This window comes from Pipistrellus kuhlii, unplaced genomic scaffold (genome assembly GCF_014108245.1).
Source record: "Pipistrellus kuhlii isolate mPipKuh1 unplaced genomic scaffold, mPipKuh1.p scaffold_m20_p_7, whole genome shotgun sequence".
Classification (NCBI taxonomy): Eukaryota; Metazoa; Chordata; class Mammalia; order Chiroptera; family Vespertilionidae; genus Pipistrellus; species Pipistrellus kuhlii.
The window spans coordinates 25,776,285-25,800,147 of NW_023425573.1; the positions used below are offsets into that span (position 1 = coordinate 25,776,285).

The 23,863-nt window shown below is 37.5% G+C and overlaps 1 protein-coding gene across 8 annotated transcripts in view; it reads left to right on the forward strand.

Moving 5' to 3' along the window:
• The window catches only part of DIS3L2 (DIS3 like 3'-5' exoribonuclease 2), a 279,142-nt gene that overhangs the window by 101,621 nt on the left and 153,658 nt on the right, over positions 1–23,863 (forward strand). For all 8 annotated transcript variants that reach the window (XM_036420607.2, XM_045575690.1, XM_036420600.2 and 5 more), the window contains one exon: positions 14,802–14,975. In XM_036420607.2, coding sequence (XP_036276500.1) covers positions 14,802–14,975 — 174 coding nt within the window. The remainder of the gene's footprint in view (positions 1–14,801; positions 14,976–23,863) is intronic.

Consider the following 23,863-nt stretch of genomic DNA (forward strand, 5'->3'; position numbering starts at 1 on the left):
TGCCCAGTTAGCATGGCTCTCTGTGCAGAAGGGTAGATAAAGCAGACAAATTGAATGGCTTATGTCTTTTGAGCTCTAATTATAATATGAAATAGAATGTTCTAACTTCTTTCATAGGAACAAAATAATTTTCTGGAAGTTTAGAAGAGGTGGATGAAGGGAGAAATCCAAGATTGTTTCCTGGAAAATGGAAGCCTCCTTGCTAAAAGATCAGTCCACTGAGAGCCTAGAGTGGATGGGAAGGGACATGACTGGAAGCAGCAGTCATAATAGGCTTTTGCAGTAAGATGAGATGTAGAGAACCTGCAGGAAAGGAGTTGCAGTGAAGGAAACAAGAGAAAGAAAAGATTCAGGGGAAATGAAGAAGGTCAGTTCTCCTAGGCATGATGACCGATTACAAATGGGGCATGAAGGAAAAGGACAGAATCTTGGATGAACTTTCAGACTTCCAACTTGTGTGATTGGGTAGGTGATGATGGCATGAAACCACAGTTCTCTGAGAGCAGCGTTAGCCCCCACCATTCTCTTCACTTATGCCTCCCTGCTTGCTGTTTTCATTTCCCAACCTGTGTTTGTTCATAGCGCCAAACTTTTGCACACTGCACTCCCATTCCCAACATTGGCTTTCTCCTCTCCCCAGAGTTTATTTAGTGAAATACTCAATTTTTAAACTTTTATCAGTTGTCAAAAATGTTTCCTGACTCTAAGTCCTCTGACTCTTGGGTACTTTAACAGTTTCTAATAATACCTTTATTGTATCTCTCATCTGTTTGTATTATAATTGCTTATGCAAGTTATTTACCTGGCTATGAGCTCTTTTAGGACAGGATACTGAGTGGCTGATCAGATGGGTAGATGAAAATGATTTGATGACCCCCAAATTGATTAGGAAAAGGTTGTACCATAAATCATGCTAGAAAACATAGAAGAGTGTGTTTGGAACAGAAAATGATGAGAACTATGGTTATATGATTTCAAAATCAACATTTATTAACAACATACAGTCAGTATATAAACTTAAGTGGAGAAATACTAATTTAGAATATTTGTTTTTTTAAATATTTATTGTTGAGAGTGTTATATATTATATGTCCTCCTCTTTTCTTCCCCCTATTGCCCTTCTCCACCTGGATGTTGCCCAGACCCAGGCCTCCACCACTCTATTATTTGTGTCCATGGGTTTTTGCATATATGCATATGCTATTTGGTAAATCTCTTCCTGCCCACCTTTTTCCTTCCATCTGAGATTTGTCAGTCTGTTCCATGCTCCCATGCCTCTAGTTCTATTTTATTCATCAGTTTATTTTGTTCATTAGACTCCTTGTTTATTTTGATTTTATATTCAGTTTTTGATAGAATTATATTTATTACCACTTTATTCATATTTTTATCATTTTTCTTCTTAAAGAAGACTATTCAACATCTATCTAATAAAAAAGTAATATGCAAATTGACCATCACTCCAAAACACAAGATGTCTGCCCCCATGTGGTCAAAGATGGCTGCCCCATATGGACACAAGATGGCCACCACAAGATGGCCCGCCAGCAGGGGAGGACAGTTGGGAGGGACCAGGCCTGCAAGGAAAGGCAGTTGTGGATGATCAGGCCAGCAGGGAAGGGCAGTTAGGGGTGACCAGGCCTGCAGAGGAGGGAAGTTGGGGGCTACCGGGCCTGCAAGAAAGAGCAGTTGGGGGGGACCCAGGCCTGCAAGGGAGAACAGTTGGGGGGACCAGGCCTGCAGTGGAGTGCAGAGTTAGGGGAGGCCAGGCCTACAGTGGATGGCAGTTAGGGGCAAACAGGCTGGCAGGGGAGCAGTTAAACATCAATCAGGCTGGCAGGGGAGTGGTTAGGGGTGATCAGGTTGGCAAGCAGAAGTGGTTAGGGGCAACCAGGAAGGCAGGCAGGTGAGCAGTAGAGAGCCAGCAGTCCTGGATTGTGAGAGTGATGTCTGACTGCCTGTTTAGGCACAATCCCAGTAGGGGTCCAGATTGGAGAAGGTGCAGGCTGAACTGAGGGACACCCCCCCATGCACGAATTTTGTGTACTGGGCCCCTAGTTGTTATATATAAAAGGCTCATATGCAAATTGTCCCTTCAGGAATTCGACTGGGAGACTGAGAGTTCAATTGCTCGCTATGATGTGTGCTGACCACCAAAGGGCAATGCAGAATGAAGGAAGGCCCCAGGCAGCAGTTGGCAGCTCAGGAAAGGAGGCCCTGGCGGGCAGCCTGAAGGAAGGCCCCGATTGGCCCTGATTGCTGACCAGGACTAGAGACCCTACTCGTGCATGAATTTTGTGCAATGGGCCTCTAGTTTCATATAATACTGGTTTGCTGGTAATGAATTTATTTAGCTTTTTCTTGTCTGTGAAATTCTTAATCTGACTTTCAATTCTAAATTATAGATTTGCTGGGTAGAGTAATCTTGGTTGTAGGTCCTTGCTTTTCATCACTTTGAATATTTCTTGCCACTCCCTTCTGGCCTGCAAAGTTTTTGTTGAGAAATAAACTTGACAGTTGTATGGTGTTCCCTTGTAGGTAACTAATTGCTTTTCTCTTGTTACTTTTAGGATTCTCTTTATCTTTCACCTTTACCATTTTAATTATGATGTGTCTTGTTTGGGGCTCTCTGCGCTTTCTTGGTGTGTATATCTATTTCTTTCAGGTAGGGGAAGCTTTCTGTCATTATTTCTTCAAATAGGTTTTCAATTTCTTGCTCCCTTTCTTGTCCTTCTGACACCCCCATGATGCAAATATTGGTATGCTTGAAGTTCTCCCAGAGGCTCCTTACACTACCTTCATATTTTTGGATTCTTTTTACTCTTCTGATTGAATGTTATTTGTTTCCTCATATTCCAAATTGATGATCTTATTCTCAGATCTTCTACTTTACTATTGATTCCCTGTAAATTATTCTTCATTTCACTTAGTGTATCCTTCATTTCTGACTGGTCTTTGATGTTCTCAATACTTTTAAAAAAATTCTCACTAAGTTCCTTGACATTCTCATTAAGATCCTCAAAGCTCTCATTAAGTTCCTTGAGCATCCTCGTAATCATTGTTTTAAACTCTGTATCTAGTTTGCTTGCATCCCTTTTCATTTAGTTTTTTTGTTTTCTTCTTGATATTTCTTCTGGTTTTTCATTTGTGACATGTTTCTTTGACTCCACATTTTGGCTGCTTCCCTGTGTTTGCTTCTATGTATTAGGTAGAGCTGCTATGTCTCCTGGAATTGGTAGAGTGGCCTTGTGTAAGAGGTGTCCTATAGGGTCCAGTGGCTCAGCCAAAGCAGTCACCTGAGCTGGGCACTATAGGTAAACCCCTCTGTGATCTGTATGCACTGTCCTGTTATAGTAGAGCCTTGATTGCTGCTGACCCCTAGGATAATTGTCTCTGAGAACCAGTTGTGACTATAGTGAAAAAGCTGTTCTGTAGAAGATATTCCTATGGAGCAGGACTTGTGCATTGTGGCTTTTGTGCTCACCAAGTCCACCTCTTGAATTGTCACTCATGGATATGATAGAGTTGTAATCTGGCATGGTCTGAAGCTTCTGGCATGGTCTGAAGCTGACAACTGGATGTACTGAATTTGAGGCCTCCTGGGAGATACAAAATCAGCCTTTGCCTGTAGCTCGTGACGGGGTGATCTGTAAGATGGCTGCTACTTGTGTTGGGTTAGGAGGTGCCCAGGAGAGGCCAAACTGTGAATCTTGGCAAGCTGCTGCTATTGCTGGGCCTGGGGCCATTTATTTATTTTTTTTAAAAAATACACACACACACACACACACACACACACCCACACACACACACACTGAGTGGCCAGATTATTATGATCGTCTCTGAACACATAATAATCTGGCCACTCAGTGTGTGTGTGTGTGTGTGTGTGTGTGTGAATATATTGGAGGTCTGGTGCGTGAATTCGTGTGTGGATGGGGTCCGGCCAGCCTGGCCAGGGGAAGGGGGCATGGGCAGTTGGCCGGCCTGCCTGCTGGTCAAACTCCTGGTCGAGGGGACAATTTGCATATTAGCCTTTTATTATATAGGATATATAATTACAGAGAGGAATGGAGGAAAGAGAGATAGAAATATCAATGATGAGAGAGACCCATTGATCAGCTGCCTCCTGCATGCCCCATTCTGGGGATTGAGCCTGCAACTCAGGCATATGCCCTTGACTGGAATTGAACCTGAGATCCTTCAGTCTGCAGGCCAATGCTCTATCCATTGATCAAGCATTGGAGCCACTTATTGAGAGGCATGGGGCACACTGAATCCAGCTGCTACTTGTTTGAGAGATTTTAGGAAAGTCTGAAGCCTGAGCCAAACAGCCATTCATATGATAAAGACACTGCAAACAGCTTGGGTGAGGCTGCAAATTGGGTTATTGGGATCTCAGGGCAAAGCAAACAGAGTGGGACAGGTTGAGGGAGACTCAGATATAGTGAATGTTAGTCAGCTGTGTGTGTGTGTGTGTGTGTGTGTGTGTGTGTGATGTCCCAGCTCTTTTGTCTGGGAGAAAGCTGCCCCTATTCTTGCCCTGATGCCAAACAATTTAGTTTTCCCATATGTCCCCAGATCCTTTCAAGGTGCTGTCCCAGTGCTGAAGCTCAAAGGAGTGAGTCTGGGTATGTGTGCTGGCCCTTTAAGAGGAACTGTCTGGGACTCCAGCAGCCTTTTTGTCACTCAGCTACAGTCCCAGCTGTTTTTTACAGCCCAAAGCTATGGGGACTTCTCTTCCTGGCTCTGGAACCCTGGGCTGGGGCCTGTGTGCAGCTGGGACCCCTTGCTCCTCACTGGATGCCTCCTCAACCAAGATAACCCTCCTGATTAAATACCATATGGGTATCAGACTAGCCTGTTCAGCACCTTCATCCCCCTACCAGTCTCAGTGTGCTTTCTTCTCTAATTCTCTAGTTGTAGGACTTCTTTTCAGCCAGATTTCAGGTGGTTCTGAACGATGGCTATTCTGTATTTTAGTTTTAATTTTGTTGTGGTTGTGGGAGGATGTGAGAACCGGCATTTACCTATACTGCCATCTTGATTCCTTCTAATTTAGTATCTTTAATAAGTTTAAATAAAACATACACATTAATTGAATATGTAATTCCAGTAGCTTTAGAAGTGGCCTTAAGGAGGCCATTAATCTTGGTGCCTCCTTTGGTGTAAGCGTTGATTCTCTAGCACCCCCAGTGGCACTTTGTTTCTAACTGAGGAAGTCCCAAGGTTATTACAGTACTGGAAACCTCTATTTGTTAGAAAAGTTATTTTTTTATCTTGTTTTTAAAATTGTCATGAGAGATCTCAGTTGAGCCTTGTTTACTTCTATACACAGTATCTACCATATTTTCATGAATCTTAGTTCTATAATATTATATAAAAAACCTAAAGATAATCATTTTTAGCGAATGCTTGCTGGCTTTTAGGGATCACAACATATTTAGTACTTTTCATATTTACTACTGCATAGTCCAGAATATTTAAAAAGCCACATTGATTTCCTCATTGTGATAATTTGTAATTATATAATCAAATTTACAGTTCTTAGAGCTTCCCAACCCTCTTCAATCATCTTTCCTGTTAGAAACTCTTAGAGTAGAATTCATACCTGTATTTTCTCATATCTTTTTGATATCTCTTTACCTAAAGTCTAGAGTTTACAGTCCCATATTTCCCTTCCAGGATGTCATAGCAAGGAGATATCATTATGGTCTCTTTCTCCCAGATTTGTCATAATTTATTTTTCTTAAATATTTAAGGATAAATCTTAAAGAAAATGGGAAAGTTTTATAGCAGCTACTGTGGGGAACATAATAGTGTATCTTGGCAACATTGTAGACTAACGATGTATCACATGAATTGACATAGAGCAAATTGGCATATTTATAATATTTTCTCTAGCAAACTTTGGTAGCTTCAAAGGATGGGGAGGAGGGAAAATGAATAGGTCAGTGTAGATATAGCAGGGCTGAGAACATTTTAGTTGAACATGGGATTTGTTTAAGCAGTGGTTCTCAACCTTTCTAATGCCTCGACCCTTTAATACAGTTCCTCATGTTGTGGTGACCCCCAACCATAAAATTATTTTCGTTGTTACTTCATAACTATAATTTTGCTACTGTTAATGAATCGTAATGTAAATATCTGTGTTTTCTGATAGTCTTAGGCTCTACAGCAGCGGTTCTGCTAGTAGAGAACTGCTAGCAGGGTCGCCTATGGTTTTTATGGTTGGGGGTCACCACAACATGAGGAGCTGTATTAAAGAGTCGTGGCATTAGAAAGGTTGAGAACCACTGGTTTAAGGCTTAATGGGAGGCTGTTGAAAAATGAGAAATAGAGAATGGGTCACAGTACTGCTCATTTTAATGAAAGTGAAGGACAGCAGTTTCCGTTGCAGAGTGACTAGGAAGGTGAAAGAAGAGGAAGGAAGTGTTGGAGAAGGACCTGGTTGAGGGAAGGAAGGGAATCGTTCTAGTATTTTGGTCATCTCCCAGTTTTGTGCCCATAAGGTATCAGTTATTAGACAATCAGAAACATTTGTTGACTAATGAAATCAAATACTTTTACTCTTCCATCCAGTTTTGATAGACTGAATTTCTTATAAGGTTTGGGGAGCTGGTCATTAAATTTTATTTAGTAGGAAAATGAAAATGTAACTAGGTTGCTGAAAAAAACAAATAGGAAAAATTAGTTTCATTGAGGCATAGCTTAGATTAGCAAATTGAAAAGTAGCGCTATCCAGTCTTTCTTCTTGAGCAAAAGGACTGTTTAACCTTTTTAAGAGTATGCTTTCCTTATCTGAGAAAGAGGCTGAGTTATATAATCATATGAATTTCCATTACCGAACTTAGACTGTAAGTTCTTTCCAGGGGGTATGGCTCTAGCTGGCTGCTGGACAAAAGCAAATCAGGCTGAGGAGGGGGCTCTCTTTTGTGACTTTTGGGCTCCACCTGGTGGCCTATAAGGATCAGATTTGGAGACCGCTCCTTCAGCAATGAGAGCTTCCTGATCAAAGCAGAGCAAATGTAAAAGGAGTGGAAGAGAATGGGCTTTGATTAACAGATTGTTTCTTTCTTCACAGTGTGTACAATCATTAACACATCTTTTGTGGTTGTCAGCTTCACCCACAATTTCTAGTGCATTCTCTTGAAAGTATTAGTATAAAGTAGAAGGGAACTTTACTATCATTAGCCTTCTCGTAGTATATCCTTAAATGCTTTCGGCTTCCTCTTTGCTCCCTTCACATGGACATCAAGCTCTTCACTCTCAAGCTTTAGGGCCTTTTCTAAAATCATTCAAAATTTTGAGTCTTGCTTTCCCCCCACATTTTGCAATCTGTTTTCATTGATCTGTACATGCTTTTCCTAAAGTCCCCCTTTACTTGCTGCCTTCTGTTCTGTCATAATACTGAGCCAGAAAAAAGGGAAAATAACATGTTCTTTCCTCCTGATTATATAAAATAGTATGTAAATATGTGCAGCCAAAAACATTGTATATTTCCCATACTTTGTTTTCACTGTGTGTTGCTACTGATGTTCCAGGCCCTCCATGTGCTGATGTTCAATTGCTTTCCACTTGCAAGTTCTTATTGTACCTGTTTGCATGGAGTTTTCAACATGGACTAATATTCATGAGAACATTTATTTAAGAGTATTAATGATAGGTAGTGACCTATCATTATGTATGAATGTCTTCCTAGGTATAGCCTAGTTTTAAGGCTGAACCTTTCTAGGAATATATGATAGAGAAAGGAGGATAACACCAATGTTTACTTTTAAGTGCTCCTATTTCCTTTAAGGCAAAGAGACCAATTTGAAGGATTTCTTATCTTAATTTTTTACATCTATAGCTGATCCCTTCCCTCAAGAAGTTTTGTACTTGTACATCACCAGAACAGTGGACCTAATGCTTATTTATATGGAATTTTTACACACACACCACCCAGCTATAGGAAGTTGGGAATATTGTTTCAGCATTGTCCCAATTAATTTACAGTGGGACCCAATTATAATGTAATTGATTATGAATGGGAGCAGTATTTTTGGAGGAGCTCTGACAAGTGAGAAAATTTGATTTGGTGATCATTATAAATTACAGATATTTATTATTACAATATTAAAATTAGGAAAAAAATTTTAATTTTCTCAAGTACGTATATATTATATACTTATTATTAAAATTGTTTCAAATATCTGCTATAGAAAGTGAAAAATGCCATAATTTTACCTATTTGAAATAATAAGGAAAAATGCCTGCTACTGTCTTATTGAACGGGCAACTCAAAATTGGCATTTTCTATACCAATAAATGATAAAAGTTCAATAATTCTGAATTAAAGCAATAGTAGCAGGCATTTTTCCTTATTTAATTTTTTGATATGTTAATATTAATGATTTTGATAATATGGCAGCTAGTTATAGTCTCCAAAGTGTACCTAAGTACATGTCCTTTGGGTTTTATTTGTTGTTTTATTATCTTCAGTTTTCTTAGTTTTCCTTTGGAGTTTCAAGGAAGATTAGGATGCCTTTTTCCAGGCTCAAAAGCATTAATATGTTTATTCATTTACTTACTCATCCATCATGTGATTAAAAGTCTCATTGTAGGATACAGAAATAAATATCCTCTTTAGGATAATCCTCCTCATACATTAGTAAAGAAGAGATGTACTTAAAAGCACTGTGACTAAAGTGGAAAGTGGCATGTATCAGAAAGGAGACAGAACTGGAAGAGAGGGATAGTATTGAGGCTCAGATCTCCTTCCTCCTGTATCCCATGAGGTGAAATGAACTTGATTTATGTTTTGTGGGTTGAGTTCAACAGAAATCTTAAAGAAAGTGTCTTTAAGATAGTAACGTATTGCTTAAAGAAGGAGTCTTTATAATGTTTTTATGCTCTAGAACTAGCAATCTGTGTCAATGTGTAGTAAATACCTACAAGATATATGATGTTAACAGTCCTGAGATTCTATTTTTGGTGATAAGAGCATGACATTTTCTGTTGTAGAGTGAAGGGAGGTAAAGGGAAGTTTGCTTCTCATGGAAGACATTTTTAAATATTTTATATTTGTTAGGATGCTTATAGCACCAAATGATAGAGCACCCTGACCCAAATTAACTGCAATAATAAGGGAATTTATTATCTCACATATGTGGGAATCCCGAAGTTATGCAGGCTCCAGGCCTGATAGTCAGTGATTTTTTTATGTTATCAGGATGCCTTTGTGCTCTTCAGTGATCTAATAGTAGATTCTTTAAGGTCACATAGACGTGTGGTGCTTTTTGACCACATGGCAATCATGATATTGATTACAGTCCCATGGGAGTCATGCCCTAGTAGATTCTGCTTTTGTTTAGACCCCTAAATATTCTGATTTTAAGGGTGACAGTGGAATTTATGAATAAGTAGACAGCATAGGATTCTTTCTGGGGCATCTAAGGCCCAAATCATGAGCTTTGTCAGCTTGCTGACCTGTTGGATTTTTATCTCCTGTAAGCAGCCTAGTCTGTACTGCTATCAAATAGATCTCCAATGAAAATCTATAATACGTTTATTTAAATAAGGTACTTGAGAAACATTCTCTGAAACTTAGAAAAATAAATGCTAATTACTACTAATAGAAACTTGGAGTGATTGATCATATTTGGAAGCTATAACTGAAATATAATTTTGTCTTTATAAGCCATGTTGTACTTTCAGTAAACAAATCAAGCTTCTTTGGACTCAGAATATAACCTGCTAAAAAATTTTTGCCAGAACACAAAGTGCCAATAAAATTAAACAAAAGACCAATTTCTTTTTCTTTTAATTTCAGTAATGGTCCAATGACTGGTATGATTTGTTCTGACAATTAATGTTAGATCTGTCTTCACCTGCTTCTTTTTGTTCTCCTTTATGTTCACCTCCCCACTCCACAGAAGTCATCCGATACTTGGCACCAGTCTTCTTGGAGAAATTCCTCCATATCTTGGTAGGCCATAGTTCTTCATCCAGTAGTTTTTCAGAAAAGTTTTGCGAGAACTATATTCCCTGAGTTCTTGCATTAAAATTTTTCATCTTCCAACTCTAGTAACTTCACTAGAATATATTTCGGTGATGATTTTTTGGTATTCATTTTTCCTGTAACATGGTATACTCTTTCTGTCTATAAAATTTCTATTTCAGGAAAGTTGTCTTAAATAGTATCTTGTAAAATGTTTCTATTCCATATGCCTATTTCCTTCCTTCAGGAATACCAGTTATGCCAGTGTTGGATCTCTATCTGGCTTTTGTAACTGTTTTCTTTGTAATCTTTTTCTTTAACTCTTTATATTTTTCATTTTCATTTTCCTCACTTCTCTTAAGCTTCTCCTTTGGGATCCTTATTTTTTTCAAATAGTATCAGTTCTTCATTAGTTATCTCCAGTATTACCTGCACGTCTGTAATGGTTTTTTTGGTTTTTTTTTTTAACTTATTTCCTAGGTCTAAAACACTAGTTTTTATTTCCTTTTGTGAAATCTATTTATTGTTTTGAACTCTTCCCTTCTAGTGACGATATTCTCATATGCCTGTTCTTATTTACATTATCAGGTTGTTTTGATTATATTATCAGATTGTCTTTGATTCTCAAGACAATCATTTCTATGACCACATACTTGTAGACTATGTTTTATCCTTCTGCCATTTCTTTTGCTTATTCCTTTTTCCTTTTTAATGTAGTACTTTTTAATAGAACACCTGGGATGGCTCCTCTTTCCCTCATCCTTGAATAATGATTTCTTCATGGATGTTTTTATTGTTTAAAGTATTACATATATTAGTGCATATATCTACTTTTATTTTCCCATTGACCTTCCCTCAGCCTCCCTTAACCCCTGTTTCATGCCCTCATCCCACCTCCCCAGTGTCTTGTGCCCATTGGTGTGCTTATATGCATGCATACAAGTCCTTTGGTTGATCTACTTCCCTCTCTCCCCAACACTCCCCAGCCTTCCCACAGTAATTTGGCAATCTGTTTGGTGTTTTACTGCCTCTGTATCTATCTTTTTATTCATCAGGTTATAATGTTCTTTATTTTCCATAAATGAGTGAGATCATGTGGTATTTTTCTTTCATTGCCTGGCTTATTTCACTTAACATAATGCTCTGCAGGTCCATCCATGCTGCTGCAATTGGTAAGAATTCTCAGAGCTGCTAAACTGAGGGGATCTCTAAAATGCAACCCATTTTGATCTGGCACAGAAGGACAGCCTAAATATTTTAAAAGTGTACTGGCTTGTTGGACACAAGGGGGGAGGAAGGACTGTGTAGACTTGCACAACCCTGGAATTCGCACACTTGTGCTTTTTCATCCTTAAATCCTTGCTTCTGATTACTAAGCCCGATACCTAGGATCACCCAGTTGGGGACACCTTAGGAGACTGCAGGGGAAAGTTGTTTTTTTGGAACCTGGGAATCAGAGTGGGGAGTGATCATCGGAGAACCAGCTCTGGGGCAGCCCATTCCCACAAACCTGTATCGAGTGCCACAGGGAACGCAGGATCTAAGCATAGGCTAGAAAGGACCGATAGACCCAGACAGAGGTCAATCCAGAAATACTGCCAGGGGTTGAATCACAAATTGTCTCCCATGGATGTTTTATTATTGTTTAAAAGTTGGACATTATAAAATGCCTTCTGTTTAAATGTTTAGGCCCTTTTCTATTTCAGGTATATGGTAATCATTGTTGGCCACCCCATCCTCATTATGTAAGAATGGACATTGTGTTTTAAGTGTGCCTCACAAAGATTGATACTGAGACTCCCACCCCATGTAAGAATGTATTTCTTTTAACATTAGTCTAATTCTCTAATAACTTCTATAAAATGTACCTCATTGCTCATATTTCTCTAAGAAACTATCTATGCTATCTGATTATATGTATGGATAATTATCTTATGTGATTTTTGATACTATAAGGTAGAATCATGTGAAATTGTGTTTTATAGGTAAAAAGGTCAAATACATTGGCAATTTCATATGTGTCAATATAATATATGAGTTTCTTCTATATAATATGACTTGCCTTTCTTTTTTCTTTTTCTTTTTTTAATTTGTCTTTATTGTGGAAAGTATAGATGTCTCCTTTTTTCCCCTATTGACTGCTTCTGGTCCACACCTACCGCCCACCCCATGCCTTCACCACACTATTGTCTTTGTCCATGGGTTATGCATAAATGCATATAAGTTCTTTCGTTAATCTTTTCCCACCCATCAACCTAACCACCCCACTTTTCCTCTGAGATTCGAGAGTCTGTTCCATGCTTGCATGTCTCTAGATCTATTTTGTTCATCAGTTTATATTGTTCTTTAGATTCCACATATGAGTGAGATCATGTGATATTTATCTTTCTCTGACTGGTTTATTTACTTAGCATAATACTCTCCAGGTCCCTCCATGCTATCTCAAAGGGAAAGAGATCCTCCTTTTTTATAGCTTCATAGTATTTCCTGGTGTAAATGCACCACATAGTTTCAATCCAATCATCTACTGATGGGCACTTGGGATGTTTCCAGATTTTAGCCTTTGTAAATTGCACTGCTATGAACATAGGGGTGCATATATTCTTTGATTGGTGTTTTGTTTTTTTAGGATATATTCCTAGAAGTGGGATCACTTTGTCAAATGACAGTTCCATTTTTAATTTTTTGCGGATTTTAGGTTGTGTGTGTTCATTTGCATTAGTTCCCAGGAAGTCTTTTCTTTTTTCTGACCTCATTGGTTACTCATTTATTGTTTAATAACATGTTCTTTAGCCTCCATGTGTTTGAGTGTTTTTAGCATTATTGACTTATAATTTCATTCCATTGTGATCTAAGAAGATGATCAATATAGTTTGTGTTCTTGAACTTGTAGAGACTTGTTTTGTGTCCTAATTTTTTTTACCTGGAAGATCTATCCAGCGAAGTCAGTGGGTGTTAAAGTCCCCATTTATGACTGTTTTGCTGTCGATCTCTACCTTAATATCCTCCAGAAGTTTTTTTTTTTTTTAATATTTAGGTATTCTTATATTCGGTACATATATTTTTAACAGGGTTATATCCTCTTGTTATGGCCTTTATTTTGAAATCTATTTTGTCAGATATGAATATTGCCATCCCAGCTTTTTTTAAAATTTTTTTTTATTTCCATTTGCATGGAAATTTTTTTCCATCCCTTCACTCTCATCCTGTGTGAGTCTTTTGTTCTGTGGTGGATCTCTTTTAGACAGCATATATTAGGGTCATGCTATATTACCCATTCAGCAACCCTATGTCTTTTGATTGGAGCATTTAATATATTTACATTTAAGGTGATTATTGATAGGTACTTATTTATTGCCATTTTAATTCTTTATGCCTATGTCTCTGTTTCTTCTTATTATTACAATAGTTTCTTTAACATTTCTTACAAAGTGTTGGTTTGGTTTGGTGGTTATAAACACCTTTAGCCTTTTTTTTTTGGTCTGGGAAGCTCTTTGTTTTACTGTCTGTTTTTGAATGATAGCCTTGCTGGATATAGTAGTCTTGATTTCAAATCCTTGTTTTTCATTACCTTGAATACTTCATGCTGTTTTCTCTGGCCAATAGTGTTTTTGATGAAAAATAACTGACAGCTTTTTGTGAGCTCTTTTGTAAAATATTCTCTTAATATTTTATCAGAATTTTAAGTCTATGGGATTTAAAATATAAAAATGCGCTCAAATTTTAAAAATGGGAATTTGTTAGAAGTCTGTGTTTGAGGCAGTCACATCCTCCACCCCTTATACCATTGTGCAGCTAAGGGCTCTGGTGGCCAGGCATCTGCCCGTACATCAGAAATGGTATCTTCTTCCAAGAAATTGAATTATCCCTGAAAAGGCTCTAATGGCAGATCTAAACTCCTTGTAGGAAGAGCTGAGAGTGAATTCCTAGATTACCTGGTAAACCTGCAAAATACAAGTGGCTATCTTTGGTCTCCCCAAAACCCTTTACAAAGGCAGCTGCTTTATATATTGCATTTCCTGTTGAATGTCTGTATTTAACATGTAGCTTTAGAATTGTGGTTTATATGTAGTATGTCAATATATATGAGAATGGGAGCTATTAGTTTTGACATGTATACATGACCCACAGATAAAGAGTGAGATCTGCCCCCTGAAAGTGGAACCCTACTCATAATGTCAGTACTATCACATTAAATGCAATCTTACTTTTAATAGACCACAACCCTCAAATGTGAATAGCATTTTTCCTGGTGACTGGATTACAGATAAATTTCATCTCAGTGTATTTCTGTATTTTCTAAATTCTCTGAATATATACTACTTTTGTGTTGAGATAAAATACTTCAAAATGTTAAGGCAAAAATTTGCAGAATTATGAAATACAAACATTGAATCAAATCTAGTGAGCATGACTTAAGGTATAGGGACTGTGAAACTAATGATTTAACAATAAACTGGGTTGATCAGAATTGTCTCTGAAGGTAAACAAGAGAAAAAATTGACAAAAGCTTTTAACAGTATCAGTTTGACTTCATGAAAACACAATTGCTAGAGTCCAAAGGAAAGCTGTCTGGTTCTAGTCGCCAGGACAGAATTCCTGAAGAAAGTTAACATTACACAGTAGTCATGGCTTTAACAGGACACGTGTATCATTGTCTCTTCTGCTTGGCCCCTCATTCATTTCCTCTCTAAAACTGACCGAAGTAGAAAACTCTTTAAAACCTCTTATCCTTCCTATTATGGTCAGTTTTAGAGAGGAAATGGATACCTGTCTTCCCTTTACTCACTATCACACTTTTTTCTCTCTGTCTTGTCCACAGGCAGCTGGCTAAGAGTCTTGGGCAGGCTGGTGAAATTGAGCCTGAAACAGAAGGAATACTAACAGAGTATGGTGTGGATTTCTCTGATTTCTCTTCAGAAGTTTTAGAATGTCTTCCTCAAAACCTGCCCTGGACAATACCACCAGAGGAATTCAGCAAGAGAAGAGATTTAAGGTAAATATCTGAAGCTCTTTAAGAAAAACATGTTTCTACCTTTTTGCATTCTCTCTTAACTTTCCTAGAAGCTGGGCTCAGATGTTTCCATCTTCCATTAACATTCAAGTTCAGTTCAGTTGACAATTAAATGCTCTGTACCAGAGGTTATCAGATTGTGTCCCACCAGCTAAGTCTATCCCACTGCTTATTTATGTATAGCCCATGAGCTAAGAATGATTTTATATTTTTAAATTATTATAAAAATCAAAACAACAATAATCTTTAATGATTATTCTGTGAAATTCAAATTTCAGCATACATAAAGTTGCATTGGAACACAACCACGCTTGTTCAGTTATGCATTGTCTCTGGGTGTATTTTCACACTAAAATAGCAGAGTTGAATAATTGCAACAGAGACTTATGGCCTGCAAAGACTAATAGATTTATTCTCTGGCCCTTTTTAGAAAAAGTGTGTTGACCCCTACTCCAGATCATCCAGATTTCAAAGGGTCCAGTTGTCATCTTGCTTTCTCATTGCTCTGCCCCATAAGTCTGGTCGAATAAAGACAGTGTTATCTGGTTAGAAGTGCCTTCCTTTAAGTGGGCCTCTTCAGGCACAGAGCAAAGGATTCAAGACTCTGTGCTTGGAGCTTCATTTTAAAGCTTTACTTTTAGGTCTGGAATTTGTTGGAAAGTACTTTTGTGGTATTTTTATAACAACATCTTCTTTGAAGATGTTTCTTCATTGTGGGATGTTAGTTCTTTTCTGATATTTCTCTTTAGAATTTGGTTTCAGTACTGGCATTCATTTTGGATGCCACATGGAGATAGTTAGAACCAAGAAACTTTTCATACAACCCACTGAGGCTGTGGAAGGTTTTTTGCTAAGGTCATCCCATGTCAGAGTCTTTTCCACCACACTCACTCACTTCATGCAGCTGAACTTATGATACCTTTAGCTCTTGGTGCCCATTCCTCCACCTACTTGAGAATCCTCCTGTGTCCCCTTTTGCTATTGTATCTTTTAGGAATTTACTGCCTCTTTTCCTTTTCTTGCTGAAGTTAGGCAAGGAAAAGATGACAGTACTAGTATGTCCCTTTTCCTACTTGTTATTAGTTCTGGTGGAACTCATTATTTTTGAAGTCCATTAACTGAAATTGTCCTGACTTTCAGCAGTAACCACTACTGTGGAACTCTTGCTGTCCTGTTATCTCATCTCAGGGGCTTTGAGATCTTGGGCTCAGACCTTGCTTTCTCTCAATCTTTATTTACTCAGCTACAAATTGATAGGATTATTTTCTGAGATATTTTTCTAAATCTAGGGATCTATAAAAAAATTGACAAATCAGAATGAATGGCTGAACTTTATTGTTTGAAATATAAATTACTTAGCCACTCTGTAGTTGCCATCAATGTTTTAAATGTACTCCACTTCTAGGAATCCTACTCAAAGAAGTATATAAGGATACATGTTTATTGTTGTAAAGGTAACACCGCTAATGACTATGCCATGTCAGTAAGATAGCATTCCCTACAGCTGTAAAAAAGGAGCTAAATCCATATGCACTGTCCTAAAACAATGGCTGTTACAGATTGTGAGGGAAAAGAAGCAATTCAGAACAATATGAATGAGTCTATTTTTTTTATATAGTTAAATAATACAAAAACGATATAAATGTATATGCATCCATATATGTATACACATAAAAGTATATATACATTAAAAATTCCTGGAAGGAGCCGAGACCGGTTTGGCTCAATGGATAGAGCGTCGGCTTGGGGACTGAAGGGACCCAGGTTCGATTCTGGTCAGGGGCATGTACCTTGGTTGTGGGCATGTCCCCAGTAGGGGGTGTGCAGGAGGCAGCTGATCGATGACTCTCTCTCATCAATGTTTCTGGCTTTCTATCTCTCTCCCTTCCTCTCTGTACAAAAGCAATAAAATATATTAAAAAAAAATTCCTGGAAGGAAATCTAGACCTTTTTCTGTGGTTATTGACAGTGATTGGCATGTGTATACTCAGTAGAGTAGTAGGAGGTAGGGAGGCAATATTTTACTTTTTATTTTATAAATGTTTCTATTATTTAAATTATTTTAAAATAACTTTTATAACTATTAAAATTATAAATTAGACTATCAGAAAAGAGAAGTATTCAATCATTTCTAGTCTTACTCCTAGCCTATCCTATATAATAAAAGGCTAAAATGCAAATTGTCCCCTCAGGAGTTTGACTGGGAGTTCCATCGCTTGCTATGATGTGCGCTGACCACAGTGGGTGGCATGGAACTTGGTGTGTGATTAGTAGCAGTGGTGGTGGTGGTGGTGGTGGTGATGGTGGTGGTGGTGGCTGCAGGGCGCTGAGGGAGCGGTGGAGCGCTGAGGGAGCAAAGGAAGGAGGAATGGGGAAGGCAGGGAGGTGGGAAACCTGATAGGCCTCGATTGCCAGCCTGGCCTAGGAACCCTACCCATGCACGAATTTCGTGCACTGGGCCTCTAATAGATAAGTAATAAGGCACTTCAATAGTCATAGAGCCCAGTGTTGCTCTCAGCCCCCTCTCTTGTCTCCACCTTGCCTTTTTCTTTGTTCCCCATTGCCTTTGGTAGACCATAGAATAGGAGGCCTTCCTTTGCCGAAAGGCTTTGTTAAAATATACCAATGTGTTTTGCAAAGGGCTTTAAAGATACAAGGGGCTTATGGAATGTTGTCTGCTATTAGCATAGTAACAGGGATTTTTTAAAAATAACTTTAACCTCCAAACACTTTTTCCCTGCCTATTATCTCTAGGATTATGTTTCTCAAATTCAAATCTGATTTTTTTCTTTTTACTCCTTTGGCCTAAAATCTTTTAACTGCTTCTTGATGTCCTGAAGTAGTAATCTCTGGCCGAAACCGGTTTGGCTCAGTAGATAGAGCATCAGCTTGGGGACTGAAGGGTCCTGGGTTCGATTCTGGTCAAGGGCATGTACCTTGGTTGCATATCTCCAGTAGGGAATGTGCAAGAGGCAGCTGATTGATGACTCTCCCTCATCGATGTTTCTAACTCTCTATCTCTCTCCCTTCCTCTCTGTACAAAATCAATAAAAATATATTTAAAAAAAAGAGAAACATTTATAAAAAAATAATAATTATAAAGTAGTAATCTCTGAACTTTGTTTAACATACATTCCAATAATGTATGTCTCTTGTAAAATTACAAATGTATTTACTTTACTAATTTATTATGTGCATGGTAAATTTACATAAAAATAGAAAAGTGAGAATGAACTAAATTTTAGAATAATTTCATTGTAAAGGTATAAAAAACTTCATATTAATTTTACTTTTGATAGAAGTAATATGATTGAATATTCGTTTTTTAAAATGTTGCTTTAACAACTTATGATATGGATATGCAAAGGTCTAATTATAGGTTCTGTAAATTTGGTACTTATTTTTGCTTTTAATGGTTATCATATCTGAAAAAGATACCTGAATTTACTAAGTTATAGTACTAATTTTTCATTCTATTCACTGATTATATTCAGATTCATTTTGCAATCCAGCTAATAAATTTCCATCTTTCATGTCAGTTCTTGTGGACTAATTGAAAGGTGCTGCATTTAAAATTAAAAAAAAAAAATGTGTTCTTAATCCTTGTTTATTCTTTAGTTGGCATCTTGAAAAACCAGTTAGAAAATTCTGTTAGGATATTTAAGTGTATAGATATAAGTAGTTTTTTTTTTTCGTTTTTTTTTTTTCTGGTTTTGTTAATCCTCACCCATGGATACTTTTTTTTCATTGATTTTTGTAGAGAGTGGGAGAATAGAGAAAGAGAGAGATAGAGCGATATGAGAGAGACACATAGATTGGTTGCTTCCCACATGCACCTCAGCCAGGGATAGGGATCAAACCTATAACCCCATGACTGGGAATCAAACCTGCAACACTGTGGTGGGTGGGCAATGCTCTAACCACTGAGCGTGCCAGCTAGGGCTAGCTACGAGTAGTTTTATAGTTTATACACTAAGATCATTTTAGGTTCCCAAACTGTATAACAATAGAAACATTTAAAGATATCCATTTTTAAAATTTTATCTTTTAACACTTGATTTCCTGTTTTATTTTGTTTAAAAAGAAATAACTATTTTTCCTCATTGTTAAAATGTCAACTTTACCTTGAAGGGACAGATTAAGTGTGTTTAATTTTGTCTAAGTATCTGCTTAGTAGCATATGATTGACAGTCATTGTTTTGAAATCATAATATGACTGATTATGAATTTCTATTAGGAGAAGATATGTTAACTCTGCTATTTTCCTGATATTGGTAGTATTGGTATTATTGTTAGTTTAGTGTTCATTTAATCTGTGGATCTTTGCAGTAATCATTTTTAGCCACTTTTCTATTTTGTGAAGATTAGTTTAGCTAACACTAGATAATTTCTATAAATACCCACTGATGGCTGAAAGTGTAGAATCTTATGGGATTGCCAATGTCATTGCGTTGGTGTTCTGAAGTGCTGACTTTCATCTGTACACGTCACCACCTCACCCACACACCTTGTGAGGATGCCAGGTGGTTATATTGTCATGGTTAAGTTTTTATTTTATTTTATAATAAAAAACAAAGAGAGAGAAAAAAGCAAACAAAAAACAAAGAGAAGTCCATAGTATGCTAAAGTATTTGGATCTGATTAATTTCCCCCCTTTTTTTTTCTACTGATTTTGTAATAGATTTATTCAGTTTTTAAACTAACAAATATTTACAGAACAGTGGGGAATCAATAATGAACAAATACAGGTCTGGTCTCTGTTCTCATGGAATTCTCAGTCATTGCAGAAGGGCATGAGTTAGATGTATTAAACAGGCCCTAGCCAGTTTTGCTCAGTGATTAGTTATAGAGTATTGGCCTGCAGACTGTTGCAGGTTCAGTCCGCATCCACAGGAGTCAACCAATCAATGTGTATCTCTCCATCGATGTTTCTCTTTCTGTATCTCTCACTCCCTTTCTACTCTCTAAAAATCAATGGAAAAATTATACTTGGGTGAGGATTAACAACAAAAAAAAGTGTCTTAAACAATAGTCAAATATGGATTTGTAATGGAGGAGAAAGGTACTTGATATAAGGAGAGAGGTACTTGATACAAAGATTTATGTTTAGAGGTTCAGAACCTTCACTAAGTTTTTATGAATATTAATTTCCCCAGGAATGTCAAGAGGGCTAAGAATGAGTTCCAGTGCATGCTAAAAACATATGCTATGATTAATTCAAAGTCCATAAATTCCTAAATAAAACTTTCTATGTCTTCCCTTTTCTTCTTTCTTCTCTCTTGTATACATTTATTTACATGTATTATTATATATTAATGTGTGTGTGTGTGTGTGTGTGTGTGTGTGTGTGTATATATATATATATATATATATATATATATATATACTAGAGGCCTGGTGCATGAAATTTCTGCACTGCAGGCGACTGGCACCCTCAGCCCAGCCTGCACCCTCTCCAATCTGGGACCCCTCAGGGATCAGGCCTAAATGGGCAGTTGGACATTCCTGTCACATTCCAAGACTGCGGGCTCCCAACTGCTCGCTTGCCTGCCTGATTTCTCCTAACCACTTCTGCCTGCCAGCCTGATCACCCCCTAACCACTCCCCTGCCAGCCTAATCGACACCTAACTGCTGGCCCAATTGCCCCCAACTTCCCTCCCCTGCTAGCCCAATTGCCCCCAACTGCCCTCCCCTGCTAGCCCAGTTGCCCCTAACTGCCCTCCCCTGCTGGCCATTTTGTAGCCATCTTGTATGAGGGCGTGACGGTCAATTTCCATATTACCTCTTTATTATATAGGATGCCACGTAATAAATTAATCACTAGAAGTACATAGACAAGAAAGGCCCAGCCTTTATTCTTCAAGACTGTACTGTTTCTCAGGGATACAGATTTATTCTCAGATAAATTACAGCAGAGTATGTCAAATGCTATAATGTCTGTGTGAGCAAGCTGTGGGTCACTCATTGGTGCTTGAGCTGGGATCTGAGAAATGAGCAGGCACAGTGAGAACTAGAAGGACTAAAGTAGCTTTCATTTTCTTGGTAAGTTATGGCTGCAGAAAAGGTGACATGTTCCCCAAGACTCCCAGATCCTTCTATAACAGGGTTCACAACTCCTATGGTTCTGATAGCTTTTTGACCCCCTCTGCTGGGCCACCTTGCCACGGAGCCAGCAGTGTTACTCTGGCTCTAACTAGGTAAGGACTTCAACATACCCGTTTAGGTTTGGTATTTGAACAATTATATTTGGAACAGAAAAGTTCCATCAATCTTTAAACCTCATAATCCAATTATGTCAGTAAAATTCCAGTTTTTTAGTCCAATGGAATTGGGGTAATATTTTGCAAACTGAAGTTGAGAGAAATAGTGTTTATTTTGAAAAGAAAAATGGTTGGTTAGCAATTTTCAAGAAGTGAGGCTGGTGTGAACTGCTAGGGGCGATCTGGCCCTTCTGATTAGGAGCACCATTTTTTAGGACCTGCAGAATCTCTGTTTATCTTGCCTAGACCTGAAGCTCTCTTTAGCAGGGCATCTGAGGTAAGAAAAAAAAAAAAAAAGCAATACCAATACTGTAAGCCTTTGGAGATCTGGAGAAGAATGTATCCAAGGAAACTGCTTACAGGGGGTTGCACCAGAAGCCCAAGAAACCCCAAAGTTATTTCTGAGACTGGCTCCAGTTATTTCCAATTTCATTGATATTGTTTTGTTTCCTTTGTTGCTAAACGAATAGGAAACCAAAGCTTAAAAGCTCAATTGAAGTGGAAAATGAAAACCTAAATATTGGAGGGGAAAATTCCACGCTAAACTGATTTTTATGTTTTTCCTATAGTTAGTAATGTTGCAGAAGCTTGGGTCACATCACTTTTTAGTAAAACTATGAGTTTCATTGAAGTGGAGGTGGTTTCTATAGTATTTCACAGGAGAACTTGTGGGTATCTATTTCTTTACTATTTCCTCAATAAAAGGAAGCCCAGTGACCTCCACTGGACCATTACAAATGTGAAACTTGGCTCTTAAAATTGCTTGCTCTAAATTTTCCAATTGCTTTCTTTTTTCCCCATTTAATGTCGTTCTGCCAACTAGTGATTTTATTATTATAAACAGGACATTGTATTCACTTTTAAGAAGAAATATGAAGCTGGAGGTAAAATTACAAACTGTAGCTTCTCAGCTGCCAAAATAGAAAACAATGAGCTAAAAATACTGAGCACAGAAAGGGTGTTGTGGTAAGAAATATTGAAATATCTTCAAGATGGAACTGTTCCAAATAGACAGAAATTTCCTCTCACTCCAGGTAAAACCAACCTTGAAATAGCAACTTGAAAGTAGAGACATATAATACTAACCTCTGTCAGGTCAATCCTTTTTGTGGGAAAACTTTCAAATACAACTAACATTAAGTGACTAATAATCTTGCTGTTTATCAGGAAGTCCAGTGTGATTAAATTGCCATTAGAAAAGGTTCTCCTGGTAAGGAAGTGTGGCAGCATAGAAGGAGCACTAGAAGTTAGTTCTCCCTCTCCCAGGAACTAATTGAGTAACTCTAGGCAAACGAGTTAAACTTGGGAAGACAGACAGAGAGAACAATTTCATCTTTTGTGCAATGGATTAGTTGACCAGGTTAGGATTTCCTAAAAAAAGTGTTGATAGAGTACAGTTTCTTTTGGTATTAAAGTAATAGGTATTAAGAAGAAAGGGGGGGGGGGTCTATAGCCAACTATTTTTGGAAATCAGTGGGTTAATAGATTTCTTAGAACTTTTTCTCATAGACCATCTCAAGGAAGTGTAGTGCTCCTTAGAATACACTTTGAAATTGCTAAACTAAATATTTCAAAATGTACTAGCTCTAATAGTTTTTTTGTGGATGCCTTAGGACTTTCTATATTTAGATTATCATCTGCCTATTTATTTCCTTTTCTTATCCAATTGCTCTGGCTAGAACCTTTAGTACAGAGTTGAATAGGAGTAGCAGCAGTGGATCTCCTTGTATTGTTCTTGATATGAGGGGGGAAACTATTCAGTCTTACACCATTAATTATAATGTGAGCTGTGGGGGTTTTTGAGGATGCTTTCTATCAAGGTACAGGCAATTCCTTATATTTCTATTTTTTTGAGTATTTTTCTCATGAATATTACTAGATTTTGTGAAGTGGTTTATCTATGTGATTTTTTTTCTCGATTAATATATCTCATTGATTGACTTTTATATTTTGAACCAACCTTGCATTCCTGTGTTAAATCTTATATGATGTATAATCCTTTTTATGTTGCTAGATTTGGCTTGCTAGTGTCCTGTTGGGGATTTTTGCATCTATATTTCTAAAATCATTTTCTTTTGATATCTTTATTTGGTTTTTGTTTGAGGATAATGCTGACCCTATAGAATAAGTTTTAGAAGAGTTTATAAAGAATTGGTGTTAATTCCTCTTTAAATGTTGGGTAGAATTTACCAATGTAGTCATCTGGCCCTGTGCTTTTCTTTATGGAAAAATTTTAATTATTAATTTAATTTCTTTACATGTTATAGGTCTATTGAACTTTTCTGTTTCTTCTTAAATCAGTTTCAGAAAGTTTGTAATCTTTCTATGAATTTGTCCTTTTTATTGGTTAGCTAATTCATGGTTTTCCTTTCTGTGGTTTCAGTTACCCATCGTCAGCTGTGGCCTGAAAATATTAAATGGATATAATTCCAGAAATAAATAATTCAAAAATTTAAAATTTCACACCATTCTGAGTAGTTTAATGAAATCTCAGGCCATCCAACCATAGATGTGAATCATCCCTTTGTCCAGCATGCCCATGCTGTATATGCTACCTGCTTGTTAGTTCCTTAGTAGCCATCTCAGTTATCATATCAAATGCTGTGGTA